Source organism: Coregonus clupeaformis, chromosome 6 (genome assembly GCF_020615455.1).
Source record: "Coregonus clupeaformis isolate EN_2021a chromosome 6, ASM2061545v1, whole genome shotgun sequence".
Taxonomy (NCBI): domain Eukaryota; kingdom Metazoa; phylum Chordata; class Actinopteri; order Salmoniformes; family Salmonidae; genus Coregonus; species Coregonus clupeaformis.
This window is the reverse complement of record NC_059197.1, coordinates 31,947,991-31,964,561: the sequence shown is the minus strand read 5'-3', so window position 1 is coordinate 31,964,561 and position 16,571 is coordinate 31,947,991. Positions and strand designations below refer to the sequence as shown.

At 43.9% G+C, this 16,571-nt stretch overlaps 1 protein-coding gene across 1 annotated transcript in view; it reads right to left on the bottom strand.

Annotated features, from left to right (window-relative positions):
* Nucleotides 1–2,377: 2,377 nt before the first annotated feature.
* The window catches only part of si:ch1073-83n3.2, a 16,117-nt gene continuing 1,923 nt past the window's right edge, over nucleotides 2,378–16,571 (bottom strand). Inside the window, exons 2-5 of the mRNA XM_041878725.2 lie at nucleotides 12,162–12,423; nucleotides 3,844–3,877; nucleotides 3,401–3,635; nucleotides 2,378–2,778 (exon numbers count right to left, since the gene is read on the bottom strand). Of these exons, the coding sequence (XP_041734659.1) occupies nucleotides 2,378–2,778; nucleotides 3,401–3,635; nucleotides 3,844–3,877; nucleotides 12,162–12,423 (932 nt within the window). The remainder of the gene's footprint in view (nucleotides 2,779–3,400; nucleotides 3,636–3,843; nucleotides 3,878–12,161; nucleotides 12,424–16,571) is intronic.

Sequence of the window (16,571 nt, the reverse complement as noted above, 5' to 3'; positions counted from 1 at the left end):
GAGGAGGGGAGGAGTGAGGAGGGGGAGGGAGGACGAGGGAGGGGGAGGACTGAGGAGGAGGTGGAGGGAGGGGGAGGAATGAGGAGGAGGGGGAGGAGGGAGGGGGAGGGGGAGGGGGAGGAGTGAGGAGGAGGGTGAGGGAGGGAGGGGGAGGCAGGTGTTTGGGAAAGCAGGTCAGTGATGTAAAGAGAGAGAGAGAGGGTTCAGAGTGGATCAGCTAGCTAATATCTGAGGAGAACAGAGAGACAGATATGTACAATATATTACTATTATTCGTTTAGTAGTAGTTAGATGTACAGTATATTATTATTATTATTCGTAGTAGTAGTAGTAGTAGTTAATGTACAGTATATTATTATTAGTAGTAGTAGTAGTTAGATGTACAGTATATTATTATTGTTACTATTATTATTATTTGTGGTAGTAGTAGTTAGATGTACAGTATATTATTATTATTAGTAGTAGTAGTTAGATGTACAGTATATTATTATTATTCGTAGTAGTAGTAGTTAATGTACAGTATATTATTATTATTAGTAGTAGTAGTTAATGTACAGTATATTATTATTATTAGTAGTAGTAGTTAGATGTACAGTACTGTATATTATTATTATTATTAGTAGTAGTATTACAGTAATGCAGACTTACTAATCCATCACAACTCTTGACTTCTTATATTTAATTTTTTTAAAGTACAAAATGGAAAGATTGTCCCAATGTGGAGCAAACGATGACAGAAACACAGCTAACAAAAGGTATTAGCTCTGGATACAGTCCACAGCCCAGGGTTAGTGATACTACCAGACCAACAACACCCAGGGTTAGTGGTGTTACCAGACCAACAACACCCAGGGTTAGGGGTGTTACCAGACCAACAACACCCAGGGTTAGGGGTGTTACCAGACCAACAACACCCAGGGTTAGTGATGTTACCAGACCAACAACACCCAGGGTTAGGGGTGTTACCAGACCAACAACACCCAGGGTTGTGTTACCAGACCAACAACACCCAGGGTTAGTGATGTTACCAGACCAACAACACCCAGGGTTAGGGGTGTTACCAGACCAACAACACCCAGGGTTAGTGTCAGACCAACAACACCCAGGGTTAGGGGGTGTTACCAGACCAACAACACCCAGGGTTAGGGGGTGTTACCAGACCAACAACACCCAGGGTTAGGGGTGTTACCAGACCAACAACACCCAGGGTTAGTGATGTTACCAGACCAACAACACCCAGGGTTAGGGGTGTTACCAGACCAACAACACCCAGGGTTAGGGGTGTTACCAGACCAACAACACCCAGGGTTAGGGGTGTTACCAGACCAACAACACCCAGGGTTAGGGGTGTTACCAGACCAACAACACTTAACATAGCCATTCTAGAAGGAAAATAGGTGGTCAGTGTGGGACAGCCAGGGTTAAGGAGGGTTAAGAAGATGGGATTATTAAGACTGTAGGCTTCAGTAACTAACACATAGGAGGTACATGTGATCAAACAATTCAATAATCCAGAATTATGGTACAGGTTAACACTTAAAGAAAGCTATAGACATTGCCTTTCTAAGGCTGTTACAGATCCTTTACAGTAAACAACAGTTATCCAACAGATCATATATTATCAACAGATCATATATTACCAACAGAGATCCAACAGATCATATATTATCAACTGTAAGGGTTGGGGTGAGGTGTGACCCAGGTGCGGTGCAGGATAAACAGTAGGCAGTAGGCAGAGATGGTGAAACAAGGATCTTTACTGGTGGTCCCAAAACCAGGATACAAAATAACGGACTTGTCACGATAAAAGAAAGGTGGAGCAAATAAGACTCCAAAAACAGTCTGACAGCCAAAATACGAAATACTACCTAAGACTGAAACAAATAACGAAACAGGGAGAACACTTCTCAAGTACCTGTACATAGGTCTCCGATCAGACACTGAGTAGTACTGCTGGACATAGAGAAACTAGCAGAGAAAACTGAGCAAGGGAACACAGGGATGTGAGGGCATAAATACACAGGTGAACAGGTAGACACAGGTGACACCAATAGGATGATGATTAGTTCAGACTGTGAGTGAGGAGGTGCCTAAGGTTGTCGGAGGATGACACCTAGTGGGTCGCTCCGGAACTGCGACCCCCTCCTGTAACAATCAACAGTTATCCAACAGATCATATATCATCAACAGTTAACAACAGATCATATATTATCAACAGTTAACAACAGATCATATATTATCAACAGTTAACAACAGAACATATATTATCAACAGATAACAACAGATCATATATTATCAACAGATAACAACAGATCATATATTATCAACAGTTAACAACAGATCATATACTATCAACAGTTATATTTCTTTCAGCCCCCTAAAAAGCGAACCCTCCGCAGTCGAAGGCATCAAAGTCGGAGTCTCCTCCCTCGAAGTCGAAGCTGTTGAAGTGTGGGGGGTTGTCTACGTCCTGACTACAGTGGTAGGACCCACCCGACCCCCCGCCCAGCTCTGAGAAGCCCCCCGCCCCCCCACTGTGGCCCAGCGGGCCCAGCTCCTGCAGGCCGGAGGTTCCGGAGGTCAGAGGGGAGGAGGGAGAGCAGGACTGGAGGTAGCCCAGAGCGGAGGAGGCTGCTGCCCCTCCCATCAGCAGACACACCGCCCTCACCGCCCGCGCATCGCTGCTGTTACCGTGGCGAAGACAGTCTGACGTACGGTGGGGAGGGGCTACTGATGCCACACTACGCACGGACCGCACTGACTGTCTGTGGCCGCCGCCTAGATACACACACACACACACACACACACACACACACACACACACACACACACACACACACACACACACACACACACACACACACACACACAAAGAAAACAAAGAAAGACAAGATATAGTACAGTATACCAGGTGTGTGTAACCCTGACTGACCCAGGCTGTTGTCTCTGAAGGACCCAGCTCTGGAGGCCGAGGGGGTCGTGGTGTAACCCTGTTAATGCCCTGACTGACCCAGGCTGTTGTCTCTGAAGGACCCGGCCCGGGAGGCCGAGGGGGTCGTGGTGTAACCCTGTTAATGCCCTGACTGACCCAGGCTGTTGTCTCTGAAGGACCCGGCTCGGGAGGCCGAGGGGGTCGTGGTGTAACCCTGTTAATGCCCTGACTGACCCAGGCTGTTGTCTCTGAAGGACCCGGCTCGGGAGGCCGAGGGGGTCGTGGTGTAACCCTGTTAAAGCCCTGACTGACCCAGGCTGATGTCTCTGAAGGACCCGGCTCGGGAGGCCGAGGGGGTCGTGGTGTAACCCTGTTAAAGCCCTGACTGACCCAGGCTGTTGTCTCTGAAGGACCCGGCTCGGGAGGCCGAGGGGGTCGTGGTGTAACCCTGTTAAAGCCCTGACTGACCCAGGCTGTTGTCTCTGAAGGACCCGGCTCGGGAGGCCGATGGGGTCGTGGTGGGGGTGGTGGTCGGGGTGCCAGTCGGGGTGGCGGTGGGGGTCGAGGTGTCCACTGTCACCCGTGGCGAGGTGGGGTCCCTGTCGGTGGGGGTGTCAGGTTGGGGGTCTCTGTCGGTGATGTGGGCGGTGAGGCTCGGGGTCAGGCTCTGCTGTCTCTGCAGGACGAGTGTTGACATCACACCCTGGAGGAAACAGGAAGTCAACTACCGTCAGATAACTCTAACCCTGGACAGGATATAAATAACAACTGTTTTTTTAAGGGTACCTATAAGGACTTCATAACCCATACATACTGCATTCATAAGCAGTACGTAAGCATTTTCAATCGTTCTAAATTCTAATGTCAACTCATGGGGTAGTTATATGAGATAACAACAGTGAGGTACTTACCTCTCTCACCTTCCTGATCAACTTCAGCCAGAGACTGTGGAAGACACACAAAGTGTCTGTTAAGGTAATATTTACAGATCAGACCTCTAGTCTAGCCTGAAACCCTGATAAGATCCAAACAGACAATAGTTCAGATGTGTCATCTCTTCTTGGGATAACGTCAGATTAGACACTACAGCAGCCACAATCATCTGCAGCTCAGGTTAAAAATATGATAACATCTGAAGAACTGGAGCAGTTGAGTAAAGAGGGTAGAAAACCCTAGCACAAACCAACCCATGCCCCCCTACAACACATTCCATTACATCTCCACTCAGCAGCTATCCTCCCATCCAGGGAGCCAGCTAGGCACTAGATCTGACTACTATCTACATGGGGTGTAAGCAGGCATGGAAGTTAAACCCGCTTGCCCAAGACTAGTACTTTTTCAGACCGGGCTAGTAGAGAATGTGTCAAACTAGCCCGAGATGCAGGTGCAATTTTGTCTTTTCCATTAATCACGTAACAGATTTTGGACCCAGTCTATTAGAAATTGCGGTCTACTGCCCATGCTGGCCAATGTCCAAAATCCCAATACTGGTTGTAAGACTGATCTGCAGAGCTCAGGGCTGTCAGCCAGTAGTAACAGAAACTAGCTACTACTACTACTACAGAACAACAGCTACTACTACTACTACTACTACTACTACTACTACTACTACTACTACTACTACTACTACTGAACAACAGCTACTACTGCTACTACTACTACTACTACTACTACTACTACTACTACTACTACTACTACTACTACTACTACTACATAACAACAGCTACTACTACTGCTACTACTACTACTACTACTACTACTACTACTACTACTACTACTACTACAGAACAACAGCTACTACTCCTACTCCTACTACTACTACTACTACTACTACTACTACTACTACTACTACTACTACTACTACTACTACTACAGAACAACAGCTACTACTACTACTACAACAACTACTACTACTACTACTACTACAGTACTACCACTACTACCACAGTACTACTACTACTACTACTACCACAGTACTACTACTACTACTACTACTACTACTACTACTACTACTACTACAGAACAACAGCTACTACTACTACAACTACTACTACTACTACTACTACTACTACTACTACTACTACTACTACTACAGTACTACCACTACTACCACAGTACTACTACTACTCAAATAAAATAAAATAACATAAAATAAAATAACATTTTATTGGCCACATGCGCCGAATACAACAGGTGCAGACATTACAGTGAAATGCTTACTTACAGCCCTTAACCAACAGTGCATTTATTTTTAATAAAAAAGTAAAATAAAACAACAAAAAAGTGTTGAGAAAAAAAGAGCAGAAGTAAAATAAAATAACAGTAGGGAGGCTATATATACAGGGGGGTACCGGTGCAGAGTCAATGTGCGGGGGCACCGGCTAGTTGAGGTAGTTGAAGTAATATGTAAATGTGGGTAGAGTTAAAGTGACTATGCATAAATAATTAACAGAGTAGCAGCAGCGTAAAAAGATGGGGTGGGGGGGCAGTGCAAATAGTCCGGGTAGCCATGATTAGCTGTTCAGGAGTCTTACTACTACTACTACTACAGTACTACTACTACTGCTACTACTACCACTACTACTACTACTACTACTACTACTACTACTGCTGCTGCTACTACTACTGCTGCTGCTACTACAAGTACTACTACTACTACTACTACTACTACTACTACTACTACTACTACTACTGCTACTACTACCTTCTTCATATGGCTCTCAAGTGGATAGCAGCCGTCTTACGGGCTCCTTACCAATTCTGCTACGTCTACAAGCAAATAAACCGCCATTGCCCTCTCTTCTATTGGCGAACGTGCAGTTAATGGAGAAAAAACTGGATGATCTCCATTCGAGACTATCCTTTCAACGGGACCTGAAAAACTGTAATATCCTATTTTTCTCAGAGGCGTGGCTGAATGAGGACATGGATATCAATTTACAGTGGGGAAAAAAAGTATTTAGTCAGCCACCAATTGTGCAAGTTCTCCCACTTAAAAAGATGAGAGAGGCCTGTAATTTTCATCATAGGTACACGTCAACTATGACAGACAAATTGAGAATATTTTTTCCAGAAAATCACATTGTACGATTTTTAATGAATTTATTTGCAAATTATGGTGGAAAAGAAGTATTTGGTCACCTACAAACAAGCAAGATTTCTGGCTCTCACAGACCTGTAACTTCTTCTTTAAGAGGCTCCTCTGTCCTCCACTCGTTACCTGTATTAATGGCACCTGTTTGAACTTGTTATCAGTATAAAAGACACCTGTCCACAACCTCAAACAGTCACACTCCAAACTCCACTATGGCCAAGACCAAAGAGCTGTCAAAGGACACCAGAAACAAAATTGTAGACCTGCACCAGGCTGGGAAGACTGAATCTGCAATAGGTAAGCAGCTTGGTTTGAAGAAATCAACTGTGGGAGCAATTATTAGGAAATGGAAGACATACAAGACCACTGATAATCTCCCTCGATCTGGGGCTCCACGCAAGATCTCACCCCGTGGGGTCAAAATGATCACAAGAACGGTGAGCAAAAATCCCAGAACCACACGGGGGGACCTAGTGAATGACCTGCAGAGAGCTGGGACCAAAGTAACAAAGCCTACCATCAGTAACACACTACGCCGCCAGGGACTCAAATCCTGCAGTGCCAGACGTGTCCCCCTGCTTAAGCCAGTACATGTCCAGGCCCGTCTGAAGTTTGCTAGAGTGCATTTGGATGATCCAGAAGAGGATTGGGAGAATGTCATATGGTCAGATGAAACCAAAATATAACTTTTTGGTAAAAACTCAACTCGTCGTGTTTGGAGGACAAAGAATGCTGAGTTGCATCCAAAGAACACCATACCTACTGTGAAGCATGGGGGTGGAAACATCATGCTTTGGGGCTGTTTTTTCTGCAAAGGGACCAGGACGACTGATCCGTGTAAAGGAAAGAATGAATGGGGCCATGTATCGTGAGATTTTGAGTGAAAACCTCCTTCCATCAGCAAGGGCATTGAAGATGAAACGTGGCTGGGTCTTTCAGCATGACAATGATCCCAAACACACCGCCCGGGCAACGAAGGAGTGGCTTCGTAAGAAGCATTTCAAGGTCCTGGAGTGGCCTAGCCAGTCTCCAGATCTCAACCCCATAGAAAATCTTTGGAGGGAGTTGAAAGTCCGTGTTGTCCAGCGACAGCCCCAAAACATCACTGATCTAGAGGAGATCTGCATGGAGGAATGGGCCAAAATACCAGAAACAGTGTGTGAAAACCTTGTGAAGACTTACAGAAAACGTTTGACCTGTGTCATTGCCAACAAAGGATATATAACAAAGTATTGAGAAACTTTTATTATTGATCAAATACTTATTTTCCACCATAATTTGCAAATAAATTCATTAAAAATCGTACAATGTGATTTTCTGGAGAGAAAGAATCTCATTTTGTCTGTCATAGTTGACGTGCACCTATGATGAAAATTACAGGCCTCTCTCATCTTTTTAAGTGGGAGAACTTGCACAATTGCTGGCTGACTAAATACTTTTTTCCCCACTGTAAGTAAGCATTTCAGTTAGTCTACACCTGTTGTTTACGAAGCATGTGACGAATACGGTTAGATTTTTTTCTTTGATTTGACTACTACTACTGCTGCTACTACCACTACTACTACTACTACTACTACTACTACTACTACTACTACTACTACTACTACTACTACTGCTACTACCACTACTACTACTACTACCACTACTACTACTACTACTACTACTACTACTACTACTACTACTACTACCACCACTACTACCACTACCACTACTGCTGCTACTACTACCACTACTACTACTACCACTACTACTACTACTACCACTACCACTACTACTACTACTACTACTACCGCTACTACTACTACTACTACTACTACTACTACTACTACAGTACTACTACTACTACTACTACTACTACTACTACTACAGTACTACTACTACTACTACCACTACTACCAATATGGCTTTACATCCTCTGCCATATTGTGGATCAAGAGTTACCGAGGTTGTTCTTTGATGGAAGCCTTTCTAACGTAACCAGTATGTACCTTAAGGTACAGTAGCTGTCTAGGCCCCTTACTTTTTTTTTTACTACCACTAGTAGTAAAGCCTGTGTGTCTATGTATGCGGATGACTCAACATTATACACGTCAGCTACTACAGCAAGTGAAATCACTGCAACACTTAACAAAGAGCTGCAGTTAGTGTCAGAATGGGTGGCAAGTAACAACCTAGTCCTAAATATATCAAAAAACGAAAAGCTTTGTATTTGGGACAAATCATTCGCTAAACCCTAAACCTCATCTAAATCTTTTTCAACTTTGCTAACTGCTTGTTCCTTTTCTTTTTTTTTTGAATGGTTAAGTGCCACAAAGAAGGACACAGACAAATTCCAGTTGGCCCTGAACAGAGCAGCACGGCTGGCCCTTGTACACGGAGGGCCGATATCAATAACTTGGATGGCAATCTCTCCTGGCTCAAAGTATGAGATTATGGTATCAAAGTAGAGATTGATTGATGAGAGGTTTTGACGTGTTGAAAGCACCAAACTTTCTGTTCAAACAGCTAACACACAGCTCAGACACCCATACATACCCCACAAGACATGCCACCAGGGGTCTTTTCACAGTTCCTTATGTCCAGAACAGACTCTGGGAAAACATGCAGTACTATATAGGTGTCACGACTGCGTCCCCTCCTTGTTTGGGCAGGCTTCGGCGTTCGTTGTCACCGGAGTACTAACCACTGCCGCCCCAATCATCATCACAATTGTCTTGTCAATCACACACACCTGGTTCTATTCCCCTAATTAGTCTGTGTATAAGTGTTCCCTCTACCCCCTTGTCCCTGTGGGTGATTTTTTATTTGTGGAGGTTAGTGAAGCTCGGTGGAGCTCGTGTATTGTGTATTGACGGGAGTATTTTTCCTGTGTGCCTTGTATTTGCGCCTGTTTTGTGCCCTGGAGTGTGTTTGATGCATTTCTGCGTAAACCTGTATTTTGCAGATTAAAGCCTGTTATTCTGTGATTTACCCTCCTGCGCCTGACTCCTTCATCACCACCTCATCACAATAGGGCTGTTGCGGACAGACTGTCATGAGCCATGACCTCAGTAAAATTCAACGTGACCATTGAGTCATGGTAATCTCCTCTTATGCAATCTGGACATACGTTGTAGTACCCAACTCACTAACGATTATCAGGTCCTAATGGCCTGGCACACAGGGCTCTATTGTCCCTCTAACCATCAGGTCCTAATGGCCTGGTACTCAGGGCTCTATTGTCCCTCTAACCATCAGGTCCTAATGGCCTGGTACTCAGGGCTCTATTGGCCCTCTAACCATCAGGTCCTAATGGCCTGGTACTCAGGGCTCTATTGTCCCTCTAACCATCAGGTCCTAATGGCCTGGTACTCAGGGCTCTATTGGCCCTCTAACCATCAGGTCCTGATGGCCTGGTACACAGGGCTCTATTGGCCCTCTAACCATCAGGTCCTAATGGCCTGGTACTCAGGGCTCTATTGTCCCTCTAACCATCAGGTCCTAATGGCCTGGTACTCAGGGCTCTATTGTCCCTCTAACCATCAGGTCCTAATGGCCTGGTACTCAGGGCTCTATTGTCCCTCTAACCATCAGGTCCTAATGGCCTGGTACTCAGGGCTCTATTGGCCCTCTAACCATCAGGTCCTAATGGCCTGGTACACAGGGCTCTATTGGCCCTCTAACCATCAGGTCCTAATGGCCTGGTACTCAGGGCTCTATTGGCCCTCTAACCATCAGGTCCTAATGGCCTGGTACTCAGGGCTCTATTGGCCCTTTAACCATCAGGTCCTAATGGCCTGGTACTCAGGGCTCTATTGGCCCTCTAACCATCAGGTCCTAATGGCCTGGTACTCAGGGCTCTATTGGCCCTCTAACCATCAGGTCCTAATGGCCTGGTACTCAGGGCTCTATTGGCCCTCTAACCATCAGGTCCTAATGGCCTGGTACTCAGGGCTCTATTGTCCCTCTAACCATCAGGTCCTAATGGCCTGGTACTCAGGGCTCTATTGTCCCTCTAACCATCAGGTCCTAATGGCCTGGTACTCAGGGCTCTATTGGCCCTCTAACCATCAGGTCCTAATGGCCTGGTTCTCAGGGCTCTATTGGCCCTCTAACCATCGGGTCCTAATGGCCTGGTACTCAGGGCTCTATTGTCCCTCTAACCATCAGGTCCTAATGGCCTGGTACTCGGGGCTCTATTGGCCCTCTAACCATCAGGTCCTAATGGCCTGGTACTCAGGGCTCTATTGTCCCTCTAACCATCAGGTCCTAATGGCCTGGTACTCAGGGCTCTATTGTCCCTCTAACCACTCTGACATCAATGCAAATACAATCGAAAATCACATCAAACACATATCATCAAAACAAGTATGTGCTTTTAAAACTCACGTAACTGATGATCAATTTGAAGTAAGAAGTTCAACAACAGAGTGAAACTGAGTAGAAAACATGGTCGTTGTTTGGATGACAGCACTAAGGTTTGATTCGTTCATAAATCAATGCATATTAGAGTTTAGGCCTATATATGAGCCCAAGCCCCCCAAAAACCCTGAATTAAAATAATGATTGTCTAGCCTAAATTAAACAAATTAAACAAATTCAGAGTTATCCTACAATTTGTATTTGATTTTGAATAGCCTAGTCATGGGGATTTTTAAAATATATATTTTTAAAATAATTAATAGGCTGACACATTACCTTCAGCTATACAGAATATCTCAGCACGGGCGGGAAAAGTGGCCTCCATTCACTATTTCAGTGCGTTATTGTTGTTGACACGTCATTTTTTTTCTTGCCCCTGTTCCTGCCCATTTGATGAATGGGCCATTCTAAATCAAAACTAATTTTACATATTAGTAAAGACAAGATTAAATTGAGAATAGTCTGCTGGGTGAAAATATGATCACTTGATGAGAGAACAGCGTGTGCAGCCTGAAGTTGCCAAATAACTCAATCTAGCATATAGGAGCCATTTCAAATGATCACTTTTACGCTCAACATAGCCTTCATAATCACACTCTCGCTCCGTAATGGGAAAAATATCCTTTCTATTTTATTTAGCTAAGTTAAATTATATTCTTCTTACTATAAAATCATATAATATAAAATAAGGGCATGGGGACTTATAAGCATATCTTGTCAGCTAAATGAACAAGCCTCCAGCCTATGGCATGGAGCATAGCCAGATAACAGACAGTAGGCCAACTCATATTCTGTTCTTCTGAAATACGTTTTCTTTATATCATAATGTTTCTTTAGACCTGAATAAAAATATATATATAAAATATAAAAATATAAAAATAAATCATGGATTTATTGTGATGGTGTATATTCAATTGATTTATTAGACTTTCTAAAACGTAGAGTGGATGCTAGGACATGTTTATGTTAATTATTGGTCACCTACTGTGAGACCGACAGTCTTTTGTATGACAATATCAGGCTGACACACTGTAATGACCGCAACAGTCCTAGCCATTACTACATGGAACTCACATCAAGTAACTCAAGCGAGCAGTAAAATCAGATTTAAAAAACAGATAAAACAACACCCGGACTGTGCACTCTACAAACACACATTTAATATTGTAAATGTGTAATAATAATAATGACATCATTTCTTGATGTATTGTTTTATTAATGATGTAGGCTGTTGCTGTGTTTTGTTGTGATGTAATTGTTTTAACCCTGTTTGGACCCCTACTAAATACTACTACAACAACAAAAATTACTACTACATTGTAGTCATTTAGCAGACACGCTTATCCAGAGCAACTTACAGTTAGTGTGTGCATACATTTTCCATACTGGCCCTCCGTGGGAATCGAACCCACAACCCTGGCGTTGCAAGCGCCATGCTCTACCAACTGAGCGACAGGAGGCACTACTACTACTACTACTACTGCTACTGCTACTGCTACTGCTACTGCTACTGCTACTACTACTACTACTACTACTACTGCTACTGCTACTGCTACTGCTACTGCTACTACTACTACTACTACTACTGCTACTGCTACTGCTACTGCTACTGCTACTGCTACTGCTACTGCTACTGCTACTGCTACTACTACTACTACTACTACTACTACTGCTACTGCTACTACTACTACTACTACTACTACTACCACCACCACCACCACCACCACCACCAACCTGCAGTCCTCTGGGCTGTCAGCCAGTAGTAACAGGAACTTCTCCTGGGGCAGGATGAGGGCGAAGCAGCAGTCTCTCCTCCCCCCTTGGGGCAGCCGGGGCAGGTCCAGGATCTCCCTGCCCTCTACGATGGCCTCACAGTTCCACTGCAGCGCCACCACCTGGTCAGGAGGACTCTCTGCATCGCGACACACCCTCAGACTGCCCTCTACTGTCAGCACCAGGTAGCGCTCCTTCCACTGCTTAAACAGCTTGAAACCACCTGGGGGGAGGGGGGGGTTATTGAGTGTGTTGGTGAGGTTAGAGAAGAGTGAAGGAAGAGGACCGTAAAAGGATAGTAAAGTGTTCTGTAACTCAACAGTCAACAGTAGCACTGCTGGAACAAGGGACTACAGACAGACAGTGGAGGAGGTGGGTGAATCTCATGAAACCAGTGGCAGTAGCAAATTGAGTTAGAAAAGCATGGTGCATCTGCAACAATCAACTTTCATTCTGAATACTAAGATGCCTAGTTTATGAAAGTATTTTATTTTAAATCATTTTGAGATTTTCGCCAGAGTTTTGTAAATTTTCATTCCGAATGCTCATTTCCGAAATGCGTCGGATTAAATTCTAGGATCATTTTATACAATTTTACTTTAAAAAAAACTCACTTATTTGAATAAAACACCAAATTTGTTGCTGTAGTTTGTCCATAAATCATAAAAACTGTATACTAGTTGAAGTTTACATTAAACTGTAATATTTATTACATTAAAACAGTGTCTGTGGACAGGTTTCTCATTACCGTAACACCTTTTCAAGTTGCTGTGAAAACTTTAAATAAAGTTTTATTCACCCATGATGCTTCATCTAGGGGAGTAGTCCTTAGATGAGCACAAGTTCCTCGCTCGCTGGAGGAAGGCAGCTTGGACAGGTTAGTCCTGCTCGCTCGCTTTTAGTTTTACATGCAGGGTTGGGTAGATTACTTTCTAGTTACTAGTTATGGTACTGGGGATCAGGCTTGGGTAGGTTACTAGTTAGAGTACTGGGGATCAGGGTTGGGTAGGTTACTAGTTAGAGTACTGGGGATCAGGGTTGGGTAGGTTACTAGTTAGAGTACTGGGGATCAGGGTTGGGTAGGTTACTAGTTAGAGTACTGGGGATCAGGGTTGGGTAGGTTACTAGTTAGAGTACTGGGGATCAGGGTTGGGTAGGTTACTAGTTAGAGTACTGGGGGTCAGGGTTGGGTAGATTACTAGTTAGTTGCTAGTTACGGTACTGGGTAGGTTACTTTCTAAATGAAATCAGTTTCAGTTAGTATAGCTGTAACTGATTTAGAAAGTAACCTACCCAACCCTGATCCCCAGTACTCTAACTAGTAACCTACCCAACCCTGATCCCCAGTACTCTAACTAGTAACCTACCCAACCCTGACCCCCAGTACTCTAACTAGTAATCTACCCAACCCTGACCCCCAGTACTCTAACTAGTAACCTACCCAACCCTGATCCCCAGTACTCTAACTAGTAACCTACCCAACCCTGATCCCCAGTACTATAACTAGTAACCTACCCAACCCTGACCCCCAGTACTCTAACTAGTAACCTACCCAACCCTGATCCCCAGTACTCTAACTAGTAACCTACCCAACCCTGATCCCCAGTACTCTAACTAGTAATCTACCCAACCCTGATCCCCAGTACTCTAACTAGTAACCTACCCAACCCTGACCCCCAGTACTCTAACTAGTAACCTACCCAACCCTGACCCCCAGTACTCTAACTAGTAACCTACCCAACCCTGATCCCCAGTACTCTAACTAGTAACCTACCCAACCCTGATCCCCAGTACTCTAACTAGTAACCTACCCAACCCTGATCCCCAGTACTCTAACTAGTAACCTACCCAACCCTGATCCCCAGTACTCTAACTAGTAACCTACCCAACCCTGATCCCCAGTACTCTAACTAGTAACCTACCCAACCCTGAGCCCCAGTACCGCAACTACTATAGTTAGGCTACCTGTCCAAAATTGTAATCAGTAATGTAACTTTTGCATTACCCAAACCCAGTAACAAAATCTGATTACTTTCAGTTACTTTTGGATTACTGTCCCCTTAAGAGGCATTAGAAGAAGACTAAAAGGATCCATCAAACACATTTGGTGTGTCATCATAGTGGTCTCTGATTGGTGGTCATCATTTAGTGTGTCATCATAGTGGTCTCTGATTGGTGGTCATCATTTGGTGTGTCATCATAGTGGTCTCTGATTGGTGGTCATCATTTGGTGTGTCATCATAGTGGTCTCTGATTGGTGGTCATCATTTGGTGTGTCATCATAGTGGTCTCTGATTGGTGGTCATCATAGTGGTCTCTGACTGGTGGTCATCATTTGGTGTGTCATCATAGTGGTCTCTGACTGGTGGTCATCATTTGGTGTGTCATCATAGTGGTCTCTGACTGGTGGTCATCATTTGGTGTGTCATCATAGTGGTCTCTGATTGGTGGTCATCATTTGGTGTGTCATCATAGTGGTCTCTGATTGGTGGTCATCATTTGGTGTGTCATCATAGTGGTCTCTGACTGGTGGTCATCATTTGGTGTGTCATCATAGTGGTCTCTGATTGGTGGTCATCATTTGGTGTGTCATCATAGTGGTCTCTGATTGGTGGTCATCATTTGGTGTGTCATCATAGTGGTCTCTGATTGGTGGTCATCATTTGGTGTGTCATCATAGTGGTCTCTGATTGGTGGTCATCATTTGGTGTGTCATCATAGTGGTCTCTGTCGTAGCCGGTCGCGACCGGGAGACCCATGGGGCGGCGCACAATTGGCCCAGCGTCGTCCAGGGTAGGGGAGGGAATGGCCGGCAGGGATGTAGCTCAGTTGGTAGAGCATGGCGTTTGCAACGCCAGGGTTGTGGGTTCGTTTCCCACGGGGGGCCAGTATGAAAAAAAAAAAAATGATGTATGCACTCACTAACTGTAAGTCGCTCTGGATAAGAGCGTCTGCTAAATTACTAAAATGTAAATGTAAAATGTCTCTGACTGGTGGTCATCATTTGGTGTGTCATCATAGTGGTCTCTGATTGGTGGTCATCATTTGGTGTGTCATCATAGTGGTCTCTGATTGGTGGTCATCATTTGGTGTGTCATCATAGTGGTCTCTGACTGGTGGTCAGACTCACTCAGGTGGAACAAACTTAAACTTGCACCTTTTTTCAATGCTGAATTGAATGTTTTTGAGAAATCATCTAGTTTTTCAAAAGTATCTGTAATCCGATTACAATATTTTTGCTGGTAACATAACTGATTACAGTTACCGTTTTTTTTTTGTAATCAGGCCCTGTTTACACATTTTTTAATGTTGAAAATAAAAGTGTAAAATTAGGATATTATGCCTATCACAAATTGGACGGGGAGCATAAATCACATTTCTATAGCCGCATGGATAATTTGGAACGGGGAAGTTATTTTCTGAGGTTCTGATAGCTGTCAGAAGTTCCCTGCTGGTGGGAAAGTTAGACTAATGAAAAATATGAATAAAAAATCCCTTTAGCCTATACTTGTGTCATCCTATGAAATGTCCGTTATGTTGCACAGCCTAATGTGAGCGCAGCCTCTGTACAGATGTCCTTTCTTTTCATTCGAAATCTTTCTCTCCAGCCACCATTGCTGGTTGCATAGCGATGGAAATCTAGAAAGCACACTCGCCACTGGACGGTGAAGCCCTCAATGGCAAAGATCAGAGGTGCGCGCCGTTAATCATAAAAGTACAATTATTACTGTAACACGTTACTTTTGAAACGCGTTACCGCCAACACTGGTCCTAACACACTAATAGAGCTCAGTACAGTTTGATAATGTATTGGGTGACTGAATCTCTGATAGAGCGCAGTAATGTTTGATAATGTATTGGGTGACTGTTTCTCTGATAGAGCTCAGTACAGTTTGATAATGTATTGGGTGACTGTTTCTCTGATAGAGCTCAGTACAGTTTGATAATGTATTGGGTGACTGAATCTCTGATAGAGCTCAGTACAGTTTGATAATGTATTGGGTGACTGAATCTCTGATAGAGCTCAGTAATGTTTGATAATGTATTGGGTTACTGAATCTCTGATAGAGCTCAGTAATGTTTGATAATGTATTGGGTTACTGAATCTCTGATAGAGCTCAGTAATGTTTGATAATGTATTGGGTTACTGAATCTCTGATAGAGCTCAGTAATGTTTGATAATGTATTGGGTTACTGAATCTCTGATAGAGCTCAGTAATGTTTGATAATGTATTGGGTTACTGAATCTCTGATAGAGCTCAGTAATGTTTGATAATGTATTGGGTGACTGAATCTCTAATAGAGCTCAGTAATGTTTGATAATGTATTGGGTTACTGAATCTCTAATAGAGCTCAGTAATGTTTGATAAT